The following is a 22,562-nucleotide window of genomic DNA, read 5'->3' on the forward strand; positions in this document are numbered from 1 at the left end:
ACATTTTTTCAACACATTTCTAAACATAATAGTTTTAATAACTCATTTCTAATAACTGATTTATTTTATCTTTGCCATGATGACAGTAAATAATATTGTACTAGATATTTTTCAAGACACTTCTATACAGTTTAAAATGACATTTAAAGGCTTAACTAGGTTAATTAGGTTAACTAGGCAGGTTAGAGTAATTAGGCAAGATATTGTATAATGATGGTTTGTTCTGTAGACCGGTGTTTCCCAACCCTAATCCTGGAGGCACACCAACAGTACATATTTTGGATGTCTCCCTTTTCTGACCCATTAACTTCAGGTGTTGGAGTCTCTTCTGATGTTATGATAAGTTGATTCAGGTTTGTTTGATTAGGGAGAGGTTGAAAATGTGTACTGTTGGTGTGCCTTCAGGAACAGGGTTGGGAAACTCTGCTGTAGACTATCGAAAAAATATATAGCTTAAAGGGGCTAATAATTTTGACCTTAAAATGTTTTTTAATAATTTAAAACTGCTTTTATTCTAGCCGAAATAAAACAAATAAGACTTTCTCCAAAAGAGAAAAATATTATCAGACATACTGTGAAAATTCCTTGCTCTGTTAAACATCATTTGGGAAATACTTAAAAAAAGAAAACAAATTGAAGGGGGGCTAATAATTCTGACTTTTACTGTGTATTTCAAACATTTCATTATATACTGAAGTGATATCATAATCATATTATATATAATTTGTGTAGATAACAATAGTTTATATGTTGAGTTCTTCAGATTTTTCTATTGGATGAACAGAATCCGTTGATCTCCCAGCTGTGGAGATGTTCTTCCCCCTTGATGCTCGGAAAGACTCAACATGTCAAGTGTATAAAAGGCAGCACGAGTTGATATCACTGAACCTTCAGAATTCAATGTGGACTGAATTTCAAATGATGAGCAGTATTTTTATAGTTTCAATATTAAGGAGCAACAGGTTGCAATCATGTTTGAAAGTATAGAAGTACTTCACAATGAATCTTACAGCATTGAACCAAACTGATATCTGTGAGGACTACTCGTGTCCAGAGAGATCTGTTTCTTTATCTGTCTATGTGATTCTGTATGTGGCCGCAGCAGCTGTGGCTCTTCTGACCGTGTGTGGAAACCTGCTGGTCATCATCTCTGTTAGTCACTTCAAGCAGCTCCACACACCTGCCAACATCCTCATCCTCTCTTTGGCTGTGTCTGATCTGCTGGTGGGAGTTTTTGTGATGCCGTTTCACTTATCTTGGGTCATTGAGTCATGTTGGATTTCTGGACCAGCGATGTGCTTGATTTTCAGCTTTGTGACTTTTCAGGCCACATGCGTTTCTGTTCACACTGTGGCTTTAATAGCTGTCGATCGCTTTTTGGCTTTAGGCTTTCCTTTTTTCTACTCGGATCAAATCTCACCCATTGCAATCTGCATTACAACTTTGTTTAACTGGCTGTTTTCGTTCCTCTATAACTTCACTCTTCTTTATATTAATGGAAACTTCACCAATGTCATTTGTCAAGGAAAATGTCTTTATGTCGTTGATATGGTTTCATCTCTCATTGATCTCCTGATTGTCTTTATAATGCCGTGTACACTCATTATATTATTATACATTCGTATTTTTGCCATTGCTAAGAAACATGCGACTGCTATAAGAGCCCTTCAGGTTCACAACAGCACAGAATCCTCGAAAAACAAAATCAGCGACAAATCAGAGAGAAAAGCTGCGATGCTGCTGGGGATTCTGGTCTTTGTGTTTCTCCTGTGTTTGCTGCCGTATTTTATTACTTCATTAGTCATTTCATACAGTAGTGCTAATTTATTTCACATCAGAGATGTTGCTGTGATATTTTTCTTCCTGAACTCCACCATTAATCCCATCATTTATGCCATATTCTATCCTTGGTTTCAGAAAAGCTTAAAGATAATTTTCACGTTTAAATTGTTTACTAAAGACTCCTCGCTGATGAATGTGCAGTAAGTCATTGAATAAATAAAAAAGGCATGTTTCACAAATTCACTCAAAACACTTTTTCTGCATTTTGTTTTCAGTAATTGAGCAATTTCAGCGTTATGGATGTGACATTCGCAGTAAAAACTTAATATATAAATTCACAGAGAAAAATTATGTTAACATTATATTGACTACTAAACAGAGTTAAGGGTAAAGTACTTTTTAGAGAATAATGATTCTTGTGTGAAAACATTCTGATTCATCTGAAAAAACAGGCAGTACTATGACCGAATTCATAGTTATATTTGAAAAACAAGATAAAGGATCCAAAAATACCCTCGTAAAATACTACATCTGCTGAGATCCTTAGTGTGCACTTGATGGATTTATGAATGGCACTGACACTGGTGGGTTATGTGAACAACATAGTCATTGTCGCATGTTAGAATTTTATTGATACTACACATAATTATACTCTAACAAGTATGAATATTTTAACAATTGTGAAGTCAAATTCAAATGTTCCATCTATTCATACAGTATGCAATTTTGGATGCATTGATGGTGTCTTTCTCCATTGAAAGCCATTACAGTTGATAGTTGTTTTTTACAAGATACTTACACAGTTGAATTCAGAACTATTAGCCCCCCCGTTTATTTTTTTCCCCCAATTTCTGTTTAACAGAGAGAAGATTTTTTTCAACACATCCTAAACAGAGTTAAGGGTACTGAAAAGTATAAGCATATTTTAAATCAGTAAAATAAGCATGCGTTATGGTGGTGACCAAAATAGTATGCAAGTTTACAGTACTGTATACAACATACTTTGTAGAAATTCTGTTAATTAAACTGTGCAACTCAAAAGAAACAATGCTAATCAAAAGGATAAGAGTTTGCTCACTATAGAACAAAAATGATAATTACACTTTACTTTGATGGTCTGTTTGTATAATTTAAGTTACATTGCATCTACATGCCAACTAATTCTCATTAGATTATAAGTAGAACGTTAGGTTGGGGTTAGGGTTGGGTTAGTGTTGGGTTATAGTCAGTTAAATGTCTGTTAAAGGAGCAGTATCAGCAGACAGTCTACTAATACTTAAATGGACTATCAAAATAAAGGGTTACCAAAATGATTGATTTTATCTTATTTTACAGTTTTGCATTTATGAGGAAAAAGTTTCATTATGGATGTGACGTCTCTCTGTTATGGATGTGGAATTGCCATTTGTGTGACTTTGGTAATTAAAGTATAATTGTTCTAAAACACCGACAGATGCATTCATTCATTCATTTTCTTCTCGGCTTAGTCTTTTTATTAATCTGGGGTCGCCACAGTGGAATGAACCGCCAACTTATCCAGCACATGTTTTACACAGCAGATGCCCTTCCAGCTGCAACCCATCTCTGGGAAACATCCATACACTACTGACAATTTAGCCTACCCAATTCACCTGTAGCGCATGTCTTTGGACTGTGGGGGAAACCGGAGCACCCGGAGGAAATCCATGCGAATTCAGGGAGAACATGCAAACTCCACACAGAAACACCAACTGACCAAGCCAAGGCTCGAACCAGCGAGCTTCTTGCTGTGAGGTGACAGCACTACCTACTGTGCCACTGCGTCGCCCACACTGACAGATACATTTTTGAGTATTTTTGCAGTCCTGTAAAAAACTAACCTACACAAATAACTTAGAAAGGGTTTCGTTATTTTGGTGAAAACTTTACTTTTGTCATGGCAAGGTTGACATTTGCTGGAATTGCTCAATTTTGTTTGATTGTTATTAGTAATAGTAATCAATTGACATGGAAAGAGAGACAATATATTTTATAAAAATGAGAATGGGGATGACATGGTGGCTCAGTGGTTAGCACTGATGAATAAAGGGACTAGGCCAAAGGAAAATTAATGAATGAAAATGTGAATGCATATTTTCATTGTTTATGTCCATATGCAGTTCACTGAAATATGTGCAATATAACTCCTGTCTCTCCCCTATAAGTCATTATTTTAGTAATATGATAACCATAATAAAGTTTGTGATCTTATATTTGAAGTTTGTAGGCTCTCTTTAAGTAGGCCTTGCATGTAAACTCAGTTTCAGTAAGTCACGTTTACGTTTTTAAATGTCTTACAATACTGAATATTTAATCTGAGGAAGAAAGTTATATTCAGATTAGTTAAAAAAAGCTGTTGTGCATCAAAGGGTGGATAAGTTTTCTACTTGTCTGTTCAGGAAAATGTTCTCCCGCAATATTATTATTTTAACATAATAATTTAATATAGTTGGCGGTTCATTCTGCTGTGGTGACCCTGGATTAATAAAGGGACTAAGCCAAAAAGAAAATGAATGAATGAATGAATGATTATAATATAGTTTTGTTTATTTTAATAAGTCATTTGAACTTTTATTTAACTAAACATTCAAACCATTGGTAACCTAGTTCTGTTCTGGACAGTAATCTCACGTTGTCTGAATTACACTCAACCAAGTTCACCAGCTGGTTAAAACATAAAAAAACGTTTTATATATGCCTAGAGAACATGCGATCAAACATTGACAGTGATTTGCTGGCTGTGCCCATACAGGCTGCATTTCCATCCTTTTAACATAAATCTGTTCATATCAAAAGGTCTAGCTATACACGATTAAAGGGATAGTTCACCCCAACATTTTTAAATTGTCATCATTTACTCACTTTTTACTTGTTATAACCCCTTATAAGTTTCTTTCTTCTGTTGAACATAAAGGAATATATGATGAAGAAAGCCTGAAAATCTGTGACTTTAACCACTTGACGTTAATTGTTGTTTTTTTATTACTATTAAAAGGAAATGGTTACAGATCTTCAGCTTTCTACAAAGTATGTTCTTTTGTGTTCAACAGAAAAAGACACATTAAGGTTTGTAACCACTTGAAGGAGAGTAAATAATGAGCGAGTTTTCATTTTTGTGTGAACTATCCCTTTATAGTTCGCTCAAATTACTAGACCAAAACAATCGCATACTATCAGAGTATGTGACGGTTAAATGTGTTAAAGTGCGCGTTTGTGTAATATGAATGCAGTGCTGATACACTACAGCCGACCAGTGAGAAAAGAATTAAACTTTTTCTAAGCTTTGAATGAACTCTTCCCCAAAAAGATCCAGTCTTAAAGTATTCAAAACGCCACAAACTAGTGACACCTGCTGGTCAAGACTGTGTAAGTACAACTAGCGCTCAGGCCAAATCATTCATTAAAACTCATTCATTCATTTTCCTTCAGCTTAATCCTTGATTAGCAGAAGTCACCACAGCGGAATAACCTGCCAACTATTCCAGCATATGTTTTACGCAACGGATGCCCTTCCAGCCACAACCCAGCACTGGGAAACACCCGTACACACTCACGAACACTAAGGCCTATTTATTCATTTATCATTTTCTTTTCGGCTTAGCCCATTTATTAATCTGGGCTCGCCACAGCGGAATGAACCGCCAATTTAGTTCATCCAATTCACCAATAGCGCATGTCTTTGGACTGTGGGGCAAACCGGAGCACCCAGACGAAACCCACGCCAACACGAGATGAACATGCAAACTCCAAACAGAAATACCAACTAGCCCAGCCGGGACTCGAACCAGCAACCTTCTTGTTGTGAGGCGAAAGTGCTATCACTGAGTCATTAAAACTAAATTTTGTTAAAATAGCACATTTTCTTCAATTTATACTATATAAATGCAATAAATCATCAAATATTAATAAATAGAAAGTTTACAAGTGTTGTTTTATTTATTAGCAGGACTTGTGTTTGTTATATGAATAGCTTATCTAAGCAAACAGGTTAAGTCTATTTAATTAATTCAGTTCTAATTATTCAAATGTCTCATTAAAATAGTATAATGTTTTAAAACTGATCCAAAATCCTGATTTTGCAAAAATCGTAGACAATTCTTAGCATTAGGGGTGATTATATTAGTTATTTATAGGTTCACAAAGAACTTTTTATATAAACCTATCTCTGTTTTTAATATGAGATCTTCGTGACATTTTTGAAACAAGTTGATCTCTCGGCTGAATGTTCTTCTCCCCTGATGCTGCCAATCTTGGAAGGAGTCAACATGTTGAGTGTATAAAAGGCAGTGTGCTTTATAGCACCTCTTCATTGGTGAACAGTGACTGACTGTACATTGTGTTTCAGAGCTGTTGGAGAGACAAATGCATCTTCAGAGATCTTCATCTGTGCTTACACGTATTTTTATATGAGGAGAGGCACAGGAAAAACGATCCTGCTTGGATGTTTGCTATACAAATGCTTTACAATGAATCTTACAGCATCGAACCAAACTGATGTCTGTCAGCAATACTCGTGTCCAGAGAGATCTGTTTCTTTATCTGTCTATGTGATTCTGTATGTGGCCGCAGCAGCTGTGGCTCTTCTGACCGTGTGTGGAAACCTGCTGGTCATCATCTCTGTTAGTCACTTCAAGCAGCTCCACACACCTGCCAACATCCTCATCCTCTCTTTGGCTGCGTCTGATCTTCTCACTGGAGTTTTTGTGATGCCATTTCAATTGACTTTGCTTATTGAGTCGTGTTGGACTTCAGGATCAGTCATGTGCTCAGTTTTCAACTTCGTGTCTTTTCAGGCAACAAGTGTTTCTGTTCACACTGTGGCTTTAATAGCTGTCGATCGCTTTTTGGCTTTGAGTTTTCCTTTTCTTTACTCAGAGAAAATCTCACCCACTGTAATCTGTATAGCAACTTTGCTAAACTGGTTATTTTCACTCATTTATAACTTCACTCTTCTGTATGTTAATGGAAACTTCGCTGACAGTGTGTGTCCAGGAGTGTGTGTTTATAATATTGATGGGATTTCATCAATCATTGATCTTCTTATTGTGTTTCTAATGCCGTGTACACTCATTATAATATTATACACTCATGTTTTTGTCATTGCTAAGAAACATGCGACTGCTATAAGAGCCCTTCAGGTTCACAACAGCACAGAATCCTCGAAAAACAAAATCAGCGACAAATCAGAGAGAAAAGCTGCGATGCTGCTGGGGATTCTGGTCTTTGTGTTTCTCCTGTGTTTGCTGCCGTATTATATCACGTCTTTAGTGATTCCATACAGTACTGCTAACTTGTATCATGTTAGAAGTGTTGCTACAATATTTTTCTTCCTGAACTCCACCATTAATCCCATCATTTACGCCTTATTCTATCCTTGGTTTCAGAAAAGCTTAAAATTTATTTTTACATTAAAAGTGTTTAATAAAGACTCCTCGCTGATGAATGTGATGTAAGTTATTTAAATTTATGAGAATGTTTCCCCTCCCAATTCCAGATTAATGTGTTTTTATACATTATTTTGTCATTAAATATTGTTCTTTAATACAAACATCTATTAAATGTTTCCTATATTCATTTAAAACTGAACTCTCCTGTTTAATATTCAGTTTCAAAAGCAAAATACTAAAGACTGAGATTCATATACAGATGAAGTCAGAATTATTTGTTTATTTTTCCCCCAATTTCTGTTTAACGGAGAAGATTTTTTTTCAGCACATTTCTAAACATAATAGTTTTAATAACTCATTTCTAATAACTGGTTTCTTTTATCTTGGTATGATGACAGTAAATAATATTTGACTAGATATTTTTAAGACACTTCTAAACAGCTTAAAGTGACATTTAAAGACTTAACTAGGTTAATTATGTTAACTAGGCAGGTTAGGGTGATTAGGCAAGTTATTGTATAATGATGGTTTGTTCTGTAGACTATCGAAAAAATATATAGCTTAAAGGGGCAAATAATTTTCACCTTAAAATGGATTCTAAAAATTAAAAACTGCTTTTATTCTGGTCGAAATAAAACAAATAAGACTTTCTCCAGAAGAAAAAATATTATCAGACATACTGTGAAAATGTCCTTGCTCTGTTATTTGGGAAATATTTAAAAAAGAAAAAAATAATAATTCAAAGGGGGGTTAATAATTCTGACTTTAACTGTCTATATATATATATATATATATATATATATATATATATATATATATATATATATATATATATATATAATTTTTTTTTTCATTTCTTTTTTTCTTTCTGCTTTGACAATTGTAAAGGTAGCTCCAGTCTATAATGCATTTACTGTAAAACAAAAAAGCAGGTTATCAAGAAAGGTTTAAGTGCTTTTATAATGTTTAAAGGCTGCAAAACAAAATGTTGTTCTTTAAACACCAGTCAGTCACAATAACTCCTCGATCTAAATGTTAATTAATACACTAAGTGGATCACAGCTCCTACAAAGCAACAACCATATTCTTGTGAGACTTTCTGCTTTGGTTTGTTTTTGATGCTATTTTCATGATAAAGATTTCACTTTTCATCCTAATTAGAATTAATTCATGTAGAATTATTCACATACTTTTTTCAACGTGAAAATTTGCTAATGCTGTAAACTACGACCGCACAAGCATCGATTGCGAATGTGTGCATCCGCAATAGTCACATCACAGAATTATGTTATTTATTTAGTATGAAAACAAAGATATTGTTACATATTATTATTATTATTATTGTTAATATTATTTAATTGTTTGTATAACGGTGGCCATGTTATTTTATGTTTGATATATGTTTGACCTGAATACTGTTTGATTCCACAGAAAACCATAAAGCACTGTTTATTTCACTTTCATATCTGCCCTGACGTATTTGTATTTGCTTGCAATTTATTATAATTTATGCAAACACACTACATTGAAAAAGACCTAATCTATCTAAATCCCAAATCTATCTAAATTAATGAAGTCTTTCCTAATAGAGCTATTCAATTCATCTGGTGAAATTATACTCATATTGCAATATATAAAGCATTTCAATGTGGTCATGAACATTTCCAGCTTGTTACCAAACAATTTCCAGTAAGAGTAAAATCTGGCAATTCAATCATAACTTAATTTTAAAACGGCTATCATAACATTATTTATCAATATTTGGCTCTTTTGGGATTCTTGAAAGCTATAGAAATTAAAAATGTAAAACAGAATATATGCTAGCATCATTGTTTTTGTTTACATCCCTCAAAATGGTCTATATAGCAATGTCTGATTTGGTAACACTTTATTTTGATGGTCAATTTGAGTATAGACTGACTGCTTAATATCTGTTGATACTGCCCCTTCAACAGACATTTAACTGACAATAAGAAACTGACACTAACCCTAACCAAACATTCTACTTATAATCTAATGAGAATTAGTTGGCATGTAGATGCAATGTAACTTAAATTCAACAAATGGACCATCAAAATAAAGTGTGACCTTGATTTTTCCAATATCGAGCAGCTCTACTGTAAACTACAAACAGTGTACCCTGTTGGAATTGGTGGGCCTACATAGGCTAATATTATAAGGTTAAAATTAAATTAATAGGCAAACATTTGAATTTCAAACAAGGCAGTTTTTATTAACAGTGATTTTGTAATAATAATGAATCGTTTTTGCTGTTGGTTTGAAATTATAAACCATTTAAACGGTGGCTATAGACTATCACTGTAATAAAAAAACGACATATCTGTTCAAGCAATAATTATTAAACAACAGGTTAAAAACATAATGTGACATTTTGTGTATATATTTAGCAAAACGCAAATTTAGATGTAGCTCATTCTAGATGTAGCTCATTATATTTGTAATTATAACCAATGGTGTAGCCTTCCTGTGTCATTGTTTACAAACTGTTTTATCGACGTCTCGGCGGTGGAAACTCGGATTTAGCGTGATAAACAACAGGGTAAATTGTGGTAACTTTTACTGAATGTTTCTACATACCTTCTAATGTTCGTTCAAGTCAATTTCACGCTGTTAGACAAGCCGTAAAGATGAATCCTCCTCGCATATGCTGGTCCTCGTGTATTCAAGCTGCTGCTTCACTTCAACTGAGGCGCTAGCGGCTGGCTTAAAAGATTCATTCAGCATAAAAGAGCGGCAAACGATATTGTTTGAATTTCGTAATAAAATGGACAGCATTTCATATATAAGACATAACGCGTAGTTTGTTTATTTTTGCGATTTATTGGACGAGAGAAACGCTATAAATCAATTTATTGTTAAGTTTTTTCCTGCTGTATCTGAAGCGTACGAAAAGGATCAATAACATTGTGATCGATCTTAGATTATTAAACGAAAATCTAATAAAATGTAAAAATATATGTAAAATAGAATAAATAAATAAATAAATAAATAAATAAATATCTGCTGTCTCGCGCAATGTTTAGAGCATGCGCAATGTTTAGAGCATGCGCAATAGTTCATCACATAAAACAACTGATGCCCAACCTCAACAGTTTTAATACAGTTCACGTGAACATATTTAATACCAGTAATGTGATTTTTTTTTTTTTTTTATCTTATTTTTTAATGTTACTTTGAAATATAGGCTAACATTTCTCCCATAATTAAGCCTACCTACAGTAGTTGTTGCCATCCCTGCAGAAAAACATCTTAAACCAGCCTAGGTTGGTTGGCTGGTTTAGCTGGTTGACCAGATGGGAGATAACCAGCTTAACCAGCCTAGCCAGGCTGGGAGCCCAGCCAAAACCAGCTATGTCCAGCTTAAACCAGCCTGAAATGGCCAAAATAACCCTCTAAAACCAGGCTGGTCAACCAGCTAAAACCAGCCAACCAACCTAGGCTGGTTTAAGCTGGATTTTTCAGTAGGGATATAGGCCTTCTGCTAAAAAGAAGTTAATAGTGTAAATAACCCATCAAAAAAGACCAAGCTTCGGTGTGACTTCAGCTAATCAATTTTGGCCAATGCTAACAAATAAATTCATTTTACAATCTGATGTAAGAGAAGTCATCTTTCACTACTGCATTGTTTTTAATAAGAGAAAACATTTTACAGGTAACTTTTATTCTAAATCTTGGACCTTATTCCTGAAACAAAAACTGAGCAATAAAAAGATGTGAAGCACCAAAAACGGTCCATATGAATACTATTGAAACTGATTTGAATACTATTTTGGCTATTGTTGTTATCCATGAATTTTCTATTGTGAAGTTCTACATTAATTTTTATGTTTAAAAAATATATATATTTATTCAATTATCAAATTCGCACTGAGAAAAGTTGAATGTGCTAATATATGACAAGAGACTCCAGATTTTAATGTAAAACTTTAACAGATTCTTACTTTTTTCTAATGATATATGGTGTAATAAATATGTAATTTAAAAATAAGAATTATTTCACATTTCTTTATTATAAATCTTTAGCAAATATTTTTGGTATATCAAAAAGTGTGGTTATAAAGACCATCCGACAAGCTACAAATAGTGCTTAAAATGTCACTAAATCTCAGAATTAAACAGAAAATGAGGCGTATAACTGCAAAAAGGTCAACTTTTTCAGAAAAAAAGAACCATGCCTTTTATTAGACTGGCTACAGGCCTGATTTCACATCAAATAGCATATTCAAAGCTGAGGTGTGCATATGTCAAGATTTAAAAAGATGTTTTTGTGTGAGATCTCTGTGACACTTTTCTAAATCAGTTGATTTCCCAAATGAATGTTCTTCTCCCCTGATGCTGCTCGTCTTGGAAGAAGTCAACATGTCGAGTGTATAAAAGGCAGTGTTCATTGTAGCACGTCTTAACTGGTGAACGGTGACTGACTACACATTGTGTTTCAGTGAGGAGCCGTTCAGAGCTGCTGGAGAGACAAATGCATCTTCATCAGTGCTTGCATGTGTTTTTTTTTTGTGTGTGTATGTGAAGAAGGTCTCAAAAAGACCTACACTGTTTTGATGTTTCTTTCAAATGCTTCACAATGAATTTTACAGCACTGAACCAAACTGATATCTGCGAAGACTACTCATGTCCAGAGAGATCTGTTTCTTTATCTGTCTATGTGATTCTGTATGTGGCCGCAGCAGCTGTGGCTCTTCTGACCGTGTGTGGAAACCTGCTGGTCATCATCTCTGTTAGTCACTTCAAGCAGCTCCACACACCTGCCAACATCCTCATCCTCTCTTTGGCTGCGTCTGATCTGCTGGTGGGAGTTTTTGTGATACCACTTTATTTGTCGTGGATCATTGAATCATGCTGGACTTCAGGACTGCTTATGTGCTCGATTTTTAAATTTGTGAATTTTCAGGCAACAAGTGTTTCTGTTCACACTGTGTCTTTAATAGCTGTCGATCGCTTTTTGGCTTTAAGTTTTCCCTTTTTTTACGCTGAGAAAATCTCACTCAATGTGAACTGCATAGCAACTTTGCTAAACTGGTTATTTTCACTCATTTATAACGTCACTCTTCTTTATGTTAATGGAAACTTCACTGATGTTGTGTGTCCAGGAGTGTGTGTTTCTGTTGTAGGTGTTGTTTCATCAATCGTTGATCTTCTGTTTGTGTTTATAATGCCATGTATACTCATTATAATATTATACACTCATGTTTTTGTCATTGCTAAGAAACATGCGACTGCTATAAGAGCCCTTCAGGTTCACAACAGCACAGAATCCTCGAAAAACAAAATCAGCGACAAATCAGAGAGAAAAGCTGCGATGCTGCTGGGGATTCTGGTCTTTGTGTTTCTCCTGTGTTTACTGCCATATTATATTACCTCTTTAGTGGTCTCATACAGCACTGTTGACTTGTTTCATGTCAGAGATGTTGCTGTAATATTTTTCCTCCTGAACTCCACCACTAATCCCATCATTTACGCCTTATTCTACCCCTGGTTTCAGAAAAGCTTGAAATTAATTTTTACATTCAAAGTGTTTCAAAGAGACTCTTCTCTGATGAATGTGCAAAGTCATTAAATGAATGTTTTCTGTTGTTAAATTTTCATATATTTTTGTATATGTGTATATACTCATGTCTGTGTATATAATTTACTATAAACGCTGGTCTTTACTACAAAACAGCTTGAATATTGTTTTCAGATATTGACAAGATACAGTTCATTTAACAAACACTGACTTTTTTGTCAGGCAACTAAAATGTACTGAGAATGAACATTCCAGATAACTCAATCTTCATATTGAAATGAATAGTTTTAATAATGTGGTAAAACAGCAAATGTTATGTTATATGTGGATTTCAGACAAGAATATTTTGACATATACAAGCAAAACCAAATTAACACTCATGACTGCTTGCTTGTCTGTTTTTTTTTTTGTTGTTTTTTGTAGGTTTGTTTTTTGGTTGAACCATGACTTTAGCAATAATATAACACATTAGATCACTTGACCTATATAATGTCTATCAGTAGCCGTTATCTTGCATATAAGAATAACCAAAGATCATGGTGTCAGTTAAAAATCATCTTTAATCTTGAAAAAATATTATCTTATAGGCCTGAGTGTAAATTACCAGCTGATGTTCATTTTTTTGGACCGCTTATGTGTGTTTAAAATATATTCCAACTATTTTACAGAGTGTGGTAAGTTTAGGCCAGTGTTTCCCAACCCTGTTCTTGGAGGCACACCAACAGTACATATTTTGGATGTCTCCCTTATCTGACCCATTCATTTCAGGTTTTGGAGTCTGTTCTAATGCTCTTTGGTTTGATTCAGGTGTGTTTGATTAGGATGAAAATGTGTACTTTTGGTGTGCCTTCAGGAACAAGGTTGGGAGACACTGGTTTAGGCTATGTTATAAGGATAAACATATGTGCATATACTGTTTAAGTAAGTATTTAAATGCAATTTGATTTCACAGAATAACTTTAAACGCACTTAATTGTAAGGCTTGCTTTAACAGACAGGGTTTAAAACTAAGGATTAGGCCAGAGTTCAGTCAGCACATATATTGTAAGTCATTTTTATAAATGTGCCTTTGAAAAAAAATAATAATAATTCGCTGCCAATGACACAAAAAAACAAAGCCACTAATCTGTTTTTAGACAAATCAGTGGCAAGTTTTTTCAGCTGAACCAGCTCAGACTAACATTTTAGTCTGAAACTGAATATACTCTCATAAATTAAGGTAATAAAATCTGCCAGAGAAGTGGTACCTTTTCAAAAGTTAGTTTTGTATTTTTTATGCACCAATGTGGCCTACGCACAAAGAAAGTACCTTTTGCATTAAGCATTTGGCAGATGCTTTTGAAAAAGTACCAGTCAGCCCAGTAAAGGCTTTTGTAATTTAACCCTTTAACTACCCCATCAAGAAAAAAAATGTTTGGATTGCATTTCTTAACTCCTAATGTCGCTAGTTAACACACTCAATGCATTTTTTTCAACATCCTGTAGCGTCCTCCCCGATACATGGTTAACTTTAACTGATGGTTTTATTGATTTAATAAATCAAACACCCATCAGTTAAAGTCTTGACCATCTATCGGGGAGGACGCTTCAGTAAGAGCTTCACCTGCACTGGCCTGATTGACCTGCCAACACGGACGGAAAGAAACGGACAGCAGTGTGTTGTGGCGGTGCGATGGTCAACGGAGACGGTAGGACAAACCAAAATGGATGATTTAAAGCAGGGGTGTCCAAACTCTGTCCTGGAGGGCCGGTGTCCTGCAGATTTTAGCTCCAACCTGCCTCAACACACCTGCAAGGATGTTTCTAGAAAGCCTAGTGCGTGCTTGATTAGCTAGCCCAGGTGTGTCTGATTGGGGTTGGAACTAAACTTTGCAGGACACCGGCCCTCCAGGACTGAGTTTGGATATGCCTGAATTAAAGGAACAGAGTGAAAGTAATGAAAACCAACTGGCTGAAATTGAAAATTAACCGGCTGACGAGGAAGAGTTAACTTTACTACGTCACACAGAACGTCAGACTAATGTACTGAGAAAATGCAAGCATATCAAATGGAGGAATTAAATAAAAGGGTAAAAGTTTGCTCAGTTTATAGGAACAATGGAAAATTCAAATCAGAACAGCCAGAGAAACATTAAAAAGGGACATTTCAGAGTCTGAACTAGCTACTATGGCTGATGAAATAGAAAATGGAATGCATGACACACTGAAACTTTATCAGGAAATCAGACAGCTTGTCACACCATCAATTTAGACGGAAAATTGATGCTTGCGAAGCTGTAACAAAAGACCTCCTAAAATTAGTTTTAGTGCGTTCATCAATGAGTGGAGAGTTCATCAACTGTTAACCCGTGAATATGTACACTCTATATATGGATCTGCCTCTCGCTCACCTGCTAGTCATCACTCTGAATCAAGCATAGCTGCAAAAAGAACAGAAGCTACTGCAGAGCTTGCAGCAAAGGAAGCTCAATACAGAGCAATGCAAGAAGAAATAAAACAAAAGGAGAAAATCAGATTAATGGAAGAGCAACATAAAAGAGATATAGAAATACAGCGTGCCCATCTAGAACGCCTACAAGCTGAAAAGGATATGGAAGTTGCTCGAGCTAGACTCAAAAATATGAGAGAGAAATTAAACAAGAGAATGTACAACTAAACGGGCCGCTCTCTTTAAATGATATGTGGGCGCTCCCTACTGACGTTTCTCATCTAACTCAAGCAATTCAAGAAAGCATAGCGGCTAGAAGACTTCCAATTCCAACTCCCTCAGTTTTTAGTGTGACCCGATCTACTACATTGAATGGAGAGCTTCGTTCCAGTCTCTCATTGACCAAAGGAATATTTCCTCCGCTGATAAACTTTATTATTTAAAGAAATATGTCAGAGGCGCTGCTCAAAATATCTATTTCAGAGGTGATGAAGCAGCATACAGAGATGCATGGAGTAAACTCAACCAGCGATATGGTCAGCCATTTGTAATCCAATGTGCCTTTAGCGACAAGCGGATGAAATGGCCAAAAATACAAGCCAGGGATGCAGAAAGATTAAGAGCATTTTCTGATTTTCTGAACGACTGCTCACAAGCAATGCCCCATGTGAAAGGCCTAGACATTTTAAATGATTGTGAAGTAAATCAAAAGCTAATGCTTAAAATTCCTGACTGGTTGGCTGCCACTTGGAACCGACAGGACACAGTAGCTATAAGTAATGGCAGAGATTTTCCCACTTTCAAAGATTTTGCTGACTTTGTGTCTTTAGGGGCAGAGATAGCCTGCAACCCCATCACCTCTCTGCACGCTCTTCACTCCACCCACCCATTCAGTGAACGGAAATTTGTACGGGAATCCAAAGAAACTAAGGCTAATGGTTTTAGCATCCAAACAGCAATAATTCAACAAGTGATGTTAAATCAAACCTTGTGTATATGGTGCAAATGTAGCTGGGCTAATAAGTATAAAATATACAACTTCATCAAAACTTTACTTTTTTTAATGACTTTTGTTTTATATTTTCTTTTCATAATTATAATGTATTGTATATAGTTTTGGTAGAGAAGTTTTCTATACGGAACCATGTTGGCGAATGTTGTTTTATGGAGAGCACATATTAGTGACGCACACAGTAACTCATGCGGTGTGTGGGCAGGCAGCGCCATCTTCAGTATTGAATCCGCCGCTCACTGAGTTAGTTGCATGCTCTCTCGCTCTGCTAACGCGAGCCTGGTAAGGATTTTCAAGCGTATTTAATGAGTTCACTGTGTTAATTCATGTGACAGTGGATGTATAAATGTGATAAGGCTATGATGTATCAAAAATGAATGTTAATAATCACATTTTGAGGGCTTAAAGTGACTTTCCTTTCTAATTGGCAGAGTGGAAAAGAGAGAGACACGTTTTTCAACATATTAACTGTGCTCTGTGTTTTTGCAGGTATGTTTACTACGTTTTTTTAAGTGATGTTTGAAATCTGTGTTTTACACGAGTTCTGTATGAGGTCTGTATGCGAGGCAATATAATTTTGCGTATATTAATGTATTTTATATTGTAATTTAAATGTTTGTTTTTGTATCATTTTTAATGTTTGACACTATTTTTCATTCTATTGCTCATTAATTTAGTGACCAGTGAAACATTATATTCCTTTTATAAGTTATCTGATGTATACTATAATGTTTGGTCTTGACTGCAAATTTTTGTTTTCTAATTATTTGTATTTATTTTCTTGTAAATTTTGTTTTTGTCAATTTGTTTGCTATTATTAATGTATCTATCTTCAGTATTGAATCCACCGCTTACTGGGTTAGTTGCATGCTCTCTCGCTCTGCTAACGCGAGCCTGAGTGGAAAAGAGAGAGACACGTTTTTCACATATTCACTGTGCTCTGTGTTTTTGCAGAATAAATCAAAGACCTCCAACGTCGCTGTCGTCTTATTAAAAACCACACAACCAGAGTAAAACTGCTACACAAACATGACAATCATCAATTACCTAAATGCCTAAACTTCAGTGAGCAGTCTTTATTTGACAAATGAAAATATGTGACGGAAAATAACTTGTGTTATGGGTGTCTCAAATCTGGCCATAATGCTAAAGAATGCCGTTACTGCCTGACCTGTAACACATGCAAGGGAAGGCACCCTACCTGTCTTCATGATGAGAACTACAACGGAAGTGCCAGACATAAGGCCCAAACATCACAGGTGAAAAACTCATCTAATGCTCCAGATGAATCCGCAGCAGCCACTGCACTGAGTGTCACCAGAAGAGACCAGTCATGCATTACCTCCATGATTGTTCCTGTGTGGGTGTCTATGGCCTCTGATCTATCTAAAGAGCAGCTCATGCATGCGTTATTGGACACACAAAGTGACAGCACATTCATTGACAAAGAGGTGAGCTATAAGCTATGTGCGGATATCCAACCTGTGAAACTGAAACTTACCACTATGCTCGGAAAAAACATCAGTGCGCGAGGGTTCTGGGCTGAGAGTGAGAGGCTACAACTCCATCTCTGTCTCCACAAATTTATCTCGAACAGTGAAGCCATTCTACAAAGCATACCCTCATCAGAGCGAGCATCAGACACAAAGACAAAGAAATTGACTTTCTCGGACACGCAGCTAGAACAAACTCTTGGAATCGTAGAAGGTGATAGTTTCAGATTCAGCAACACCTTAGCAAACCAGCCAAGAACACGTAGAGGCATGCTAGCAACTGTCGCTTCCGTATTTGACCCTCTTGGCTTCCTTGCGCCATTCGTCCTCACTGGAAGAAGATCTTGCAGGAAATGTGCCGTCAAGGTGTTGGCTGGGATGACCCCCTGCCCAAAATGCTGGAACCACGGTGGGAGAGCTGGCAACACAACTTTTCAAACCTGGAAAGGATAAACATACCTTGATGTTATGTTCCCATGAATTTTGGAGAAGTCACAGAAAAGAAATTGCACCACTGTTCTGATGCTAGCACCAGTGGATACGGACAGTGCTGCTACCTGAGAGTCAAAAATCAAAAGTGTGAAATTCACTGTTCTCTAGTGATGGGAAAGGCCCGTGTCTCGCCCACAAAATTAACAACCATACCTCGGCTTGAATTGACTGCAGCAGTAGTGTCAGTTTCTATCAGTGCTCAAGAAGAGCTAAGCTGCGCTGACATAAAGGAGCACTTCTAGACAGATTCCAAAGTAGTGTTGAGTTACATCAACAATGATTCCAGACGTTTTCACACCTTCATTGCAAACAGAGTACAGAAAATTTGCGATAGCACAACTCCCCAGCAATGGCATTATGTGCCTACAGACAAAAATCCAGCAGATAGAGCATCTCGGGGAAAAACAGTGACTGAGTTGCTTGAATCTGATTGGTTCTCTGGTCCTGAATTCCTTTTGGAAACCGAAGTACTCTTGTTTGAAAATGTGATACCAGAATTGGCGATCTAGAGATCCAAATGCTCAAACATTACAAACTTCTGCATTACAAACACAAAAACCATTCAACATTGCAGATCGTCTTGTCAAATTTGCATCATGGTCAGAGCCATTAAAGCAGTGACCCGCCTTGTACGTCAGGCTAAGCAAATTAAATCAAATTAAACCACAGAGAGTGAACGTAAAACTCAGAATATGTCATTGTCAAAGATATGCAAAAACAAGCATACAGAAAGGAAATTGAAGTTTTAAAGAAAGGAACTCAGTTGACAAAAGGCAACAAACTACCAACTTGATGTCTTTCTTGACACACAGGGCATTGTGAAGGTGGGAGGAAGACTCCACCACTCAACTCTCTGTGACTCACTCAAACATCCCATTGTTATTCCCAAAGATCATCATATCACAAAGCTGATAATAGCTCACAATCCCGAAATGGTGCAGCATCAAGGCAAGGGCTTTACAGCAAACACAGTCAGATCCAGTGGTTATTGGATACCAAGTATGAGCAGAGCAGTGTCTTCATGTATACGTCAGTGTGTCACCTGTCGCAGACTTAGGTGACCACCAGAAGGCTAAAGAATGAGTGACTTACCTGAAGAACTAATGGAACCTTTACCTCCGTTCACTTATTGTAGCATGGACTGCTTTGGTCCCTTCGTCATGACAGAAGGAAGGAAACAACATAAACGATACGGACTGCTCTTTATTTGCTTTTGCTCAAGGGCTATTCACCTGGAAATGTTAGAGGACATGTCTACTGACTCATTCACTAACAGCTTAAGATGTTTAATTTCCATCAGAGGTTCTGTCCGTCAAATCCAATGCGACCAAGGTACCAATTTTATTGATGCTAAGAATGAGTTCAAGGGAGTTCTACAAGAGCTAAATGCTGACAGACTGAGCACATTTTTGTCTGAAACACAGTGTGATTTTGTAATGAACACGCCCTATTCAAGTCATGCAGGCGGGCCAGATAAAGACAGCCCGAAGTGTTCTCAGTTCAACACTGTCAATAGCCGACAACAGACTCTGTGACTCTGTCTTAAGAACCATGCTGCATGAAGTTATGGCTATAGTAAACAGCAGATCCCTCACTGTGGATACCCTATACAGTCCTGACAGCCTAGAGCACTTGACACCAAATCACCTTATCCAAATGAAGACCACCCCAGGAGATGGCGACGGGTTCAGCAACTGGCGGAACAGTTCTGGAGTCGATGGAAAGAAGAATACCTCCAGAGCATCATGGCAAGGCAGATATGGTATGCACCTGAAAGAAGCTTTCAATAGGTGATGTTGTGATGGACACTGATGAATTATCTCCTCGAGGTAAGTGGAAACTGGCAAGGGTTGTAGAGACTGTTGAAGGGAAAGATGGACTTGTAAGAAGATTGAAAATCTCAGTAGGAGATAAGAGACTAAACAAAAATGGACAACACCTAAATAAGCCATCTATATTAGAGCGACCGGTACAGAAGTTAGTTCTTTTGTTAGAGGCTTTTTAAGTCTTTAAATGGAAATGGGTCATTTCTGAAGGGAAAATTATTTGTAGTATGTAAAGCAGGACTCTTAATTTGGTAAGAGTGTAAATGACCTATTTTTATTTATTTTTGTAGGGGAACATAATAGGCTTGAATGGTACTCAATTTATTGTTGATTTTATTTTGAAATTGTACGCTTCGTATTGAGGAACTTTTATTTTGAAACTTACCTCTCTGTGTTATTAGTTCCAGTGAGAAAGTTCAGAAAAAAAGTGTGCAAAAGTGTGAATGGAGATCGCTACTTTCTGAAGACAGAGAGTCTCTTTACATGAGAAAAGGTCAAAATTGAATGCTTTAGCACTCTCCGAAGAGGCACAAGCTCTTACTGTAGCATCCTCCTTGATAGATGGTCAAGACTATTAATAAATCAATAAACCCATCAGTTAAAGTCTTGACCAGGGGTGGGCAAACTCGGTCCTGGAGGGCCGGTGTCCTGCACAGTTTAGCTCCAACACTAATCAAACACACCTGAACAAGCTAATCAGTATCTGCAAGATCACTAGAAATCTATAAGCAGGTGTGTTTGATTAGAGTTGGAGCTAAACTGTGCAGGACACCGGCCCTCCAGGACCGAGTTTGCCCACCCCTGGTCTTGACCATCTATCGGGAGGACGCTACACATCCCCTAATTTCTAAAATATCAGCCTCAACCAAACGGTTGATATGTTGTTTCATGGTAACAGTACTGAAATTAATAGATCTACTATGAAAAATCTGAAAACATGAAGTGTAAGACCAATTTATTTAAAAAAAATATTAAAAATAAAACATTTTTGAATAATAAAATAGTTTGCCATAATAATAAAATAGTATGCCATAAAAATATTTCAGATTCTCATTTAACATGTTTTCTTGTTGTTGTTTTTTTAAACAAAACCAAAATCAAGTGTAGTAGTCCAACAGGATGTTTGTTAGACTTTTTTATTTATTTTTTTATAAACCAACAAAGCTGTAAACATATATTGAAAACAGTCATTCTTTAAATTACTTTCCTGTTTCCTGTTCTTACCTGACAGCAGCGGCACCCGGTGTGGTCTTCTGCTGCTGTAGCCCATCTGCCTCAAGGTTTGACCTGCATACCTCGGTTGTAACGAGTGGTTATTTGAGTTACTGTTGCCTTTCTATCATCTTGAACCAGTCTTGCCATTCTCCTCTGACCTCTGGCATCAACAATGCATTTACGCCCACAGAACTGCCGCTCACTAGATATTTTCTAATATTTGAACCATTCTATGTAAACCCTGGAGATGGTTGTGCATGAAAATCCCAGTAGATCAGCAGTTTCTGAAATACTCAGACCAGCCCGTCTGGCACCAACAACCATGCCACGTTCAAAGTATTTCTTCCCCACTCTGATGCTCAGTTTGAACTGCAGCAGATCGTCTTGACAATGTCTACATGCCTAAATGCATTGAGTTGCTGCCAGGTGATTGGCTGATTAGACATTTGAGTTAACGAGCAGTTGGACAGGTGTACCTAAAGTGGCCGCTGAGTGTATGGCTGTTTCTCAATATGCGTTCTTCAGCGGTCTTGCGTCCTCGTGATTCTCGTGTAAGGTCATCATCAGCTGCCAAAGTGCAGCATTTTATATAGGTTTATTATTAAAGTTCAGAGATATCACTTATTTAGCTCAGGAGTTTCCTTAAATGAAACGGTAAAAGTAAACATTACCATGGACATCTTAATAAAGAAATAAACACATTAAAGCTACGGTCACACCGGGCTTTGTGTGTGTGAAATTCTGTCGTGTGGCGCTGCGAAAATGGGCAGGATTAAACAAGATGATTAGACATTTAAAAAAGCGAGCGATTACTCCATGCTTTAAATTTCTGTCCAGAGAGGTCCTGTTTTGATCCTCGATGGATCTCACGCAGTCAAGTGATGCGATTTCACAGGTCAGAGTTCACCAAGCTTGAACTTTGCACCGCAGCAACCTGCGAAACTTAATGCATGACCCTGCATTTCTTGTCTGACGTATTCGTGTGCGAATGAATGGAAGTCTATTGGAGGAAAAGTCAAGTGTGACCGCAGCTTAAGGTTGTTTGTTTGCTGAAATTCGTATTAAACTCTGTTTTATTTACATTGTGCAGTATATATTTATGTTTTTATGCATAGTATATATTTTGAAAAAACAATAAATCGGTGTATGAATGTTGTAATGTTTAAATAATTTTCCATTAAAAACGCATGAAGGTCACGTGACCATCAGGAAGAACGCAGCATCTCATTTCTCAAAGGATGCATTCTCTGTTCTCGTGGTCTTCCGAGTTTGTTCTTCTGAGGACACCTGGCAAGGCCGGTCTCCACAAGAACGTTAGTCCATTCTCTGCGTTCTTGGAATTGAGAAACAGCCTATATCTGTGTGTCTGA

The 22,562-nt window shown here is 36.6% G+C and overlaps 3 protein-coding genes across 3 annotated transcripts; all 3 read left to right on the forward strand.

Moving 5' to 3' along the window:
* The first annotated feature begins 999 nt into the window (after window positions 1-999).
* LOC130213573 (trace amine-associated receptor 13c-like) lies at window positions 1,000-1,986 on the forward strand. The gene has a single exon (XM_056445294.1). It carries the CDS (start codon window positions 1,000-1,002, stop codon window positions 1,984-1,986), a length of 987 nt encoding a protein of 328 aa, XP_056301269.1.
* A 4,280-nt stretch (window positions 1,987-6,266) lies between these two features.
* Window positions 6,267-7,253, forward strand: LOC130213572 (trace amine-associated receptor 13c-like). Its single transcript, XM_056445293.1, has one exon. It carries the CDS (start codon window positions 6,267-6,269, stop codon window positions 7,251-7,253), a length of 987 nt encoding a protein of 328 aa, XP_056301268.1.
* Window positions 7,254-11,784: 4,531 nt separating this feature from the next.
* On the forward strand, window positions 11,785-12,777 carry LOC130213591 (trace amine-associated receptor 13c-like). Its single transcript, XM_056445319.1, has one exon. The coding sequence runs from the start codon at window positions 11,785-11,787 to the stop codon at window positions 12,775-12,777; it is 993 nt and encodes a 330-aa protein (XP_056301294.1).
* The last annotated feature ends 9,785 nt before the right edge of the window (window positions 12,778-22,562 follow it).

Source organism: Danio aesculapii, chromosome 20 (genome assembly GCF_903798145.1).
Source record: "Danio aesculapii chromosome 20, fDanAes4.1, whole genome shotgun sequence".
Taxonomy (NCBI): domain Eukaryota; kingdom Metazoa; phylum Chordata; class Actinopteri; order Cypriniformes; family Danionidae; genus Danio; species Danio aesculapii.

Excerpts from the sequence above, each read along its gene's own strand:
- LOC130213591 (XM_056445319.1), top strand. The coding sequence starts at position 11,785 with ATGAATTTTACAGCACTGAACCAAACTGATATCTGCGAAGACTACTCA.
- LOC130213573 (XM_056445294.1), top strand. The coding sequence starts at position 1,000 with ATGAATCTTACAGCATTGAACCAAACTGATATCTGTGAGGACTACTCG.
- LOC130213572 (XM_056445293.1), top strand. The coding sequence starts at position 6,267 with ATGAATCTTACAGCATCGAACCAAACTGATGTCTGTCAGCAATACTCG.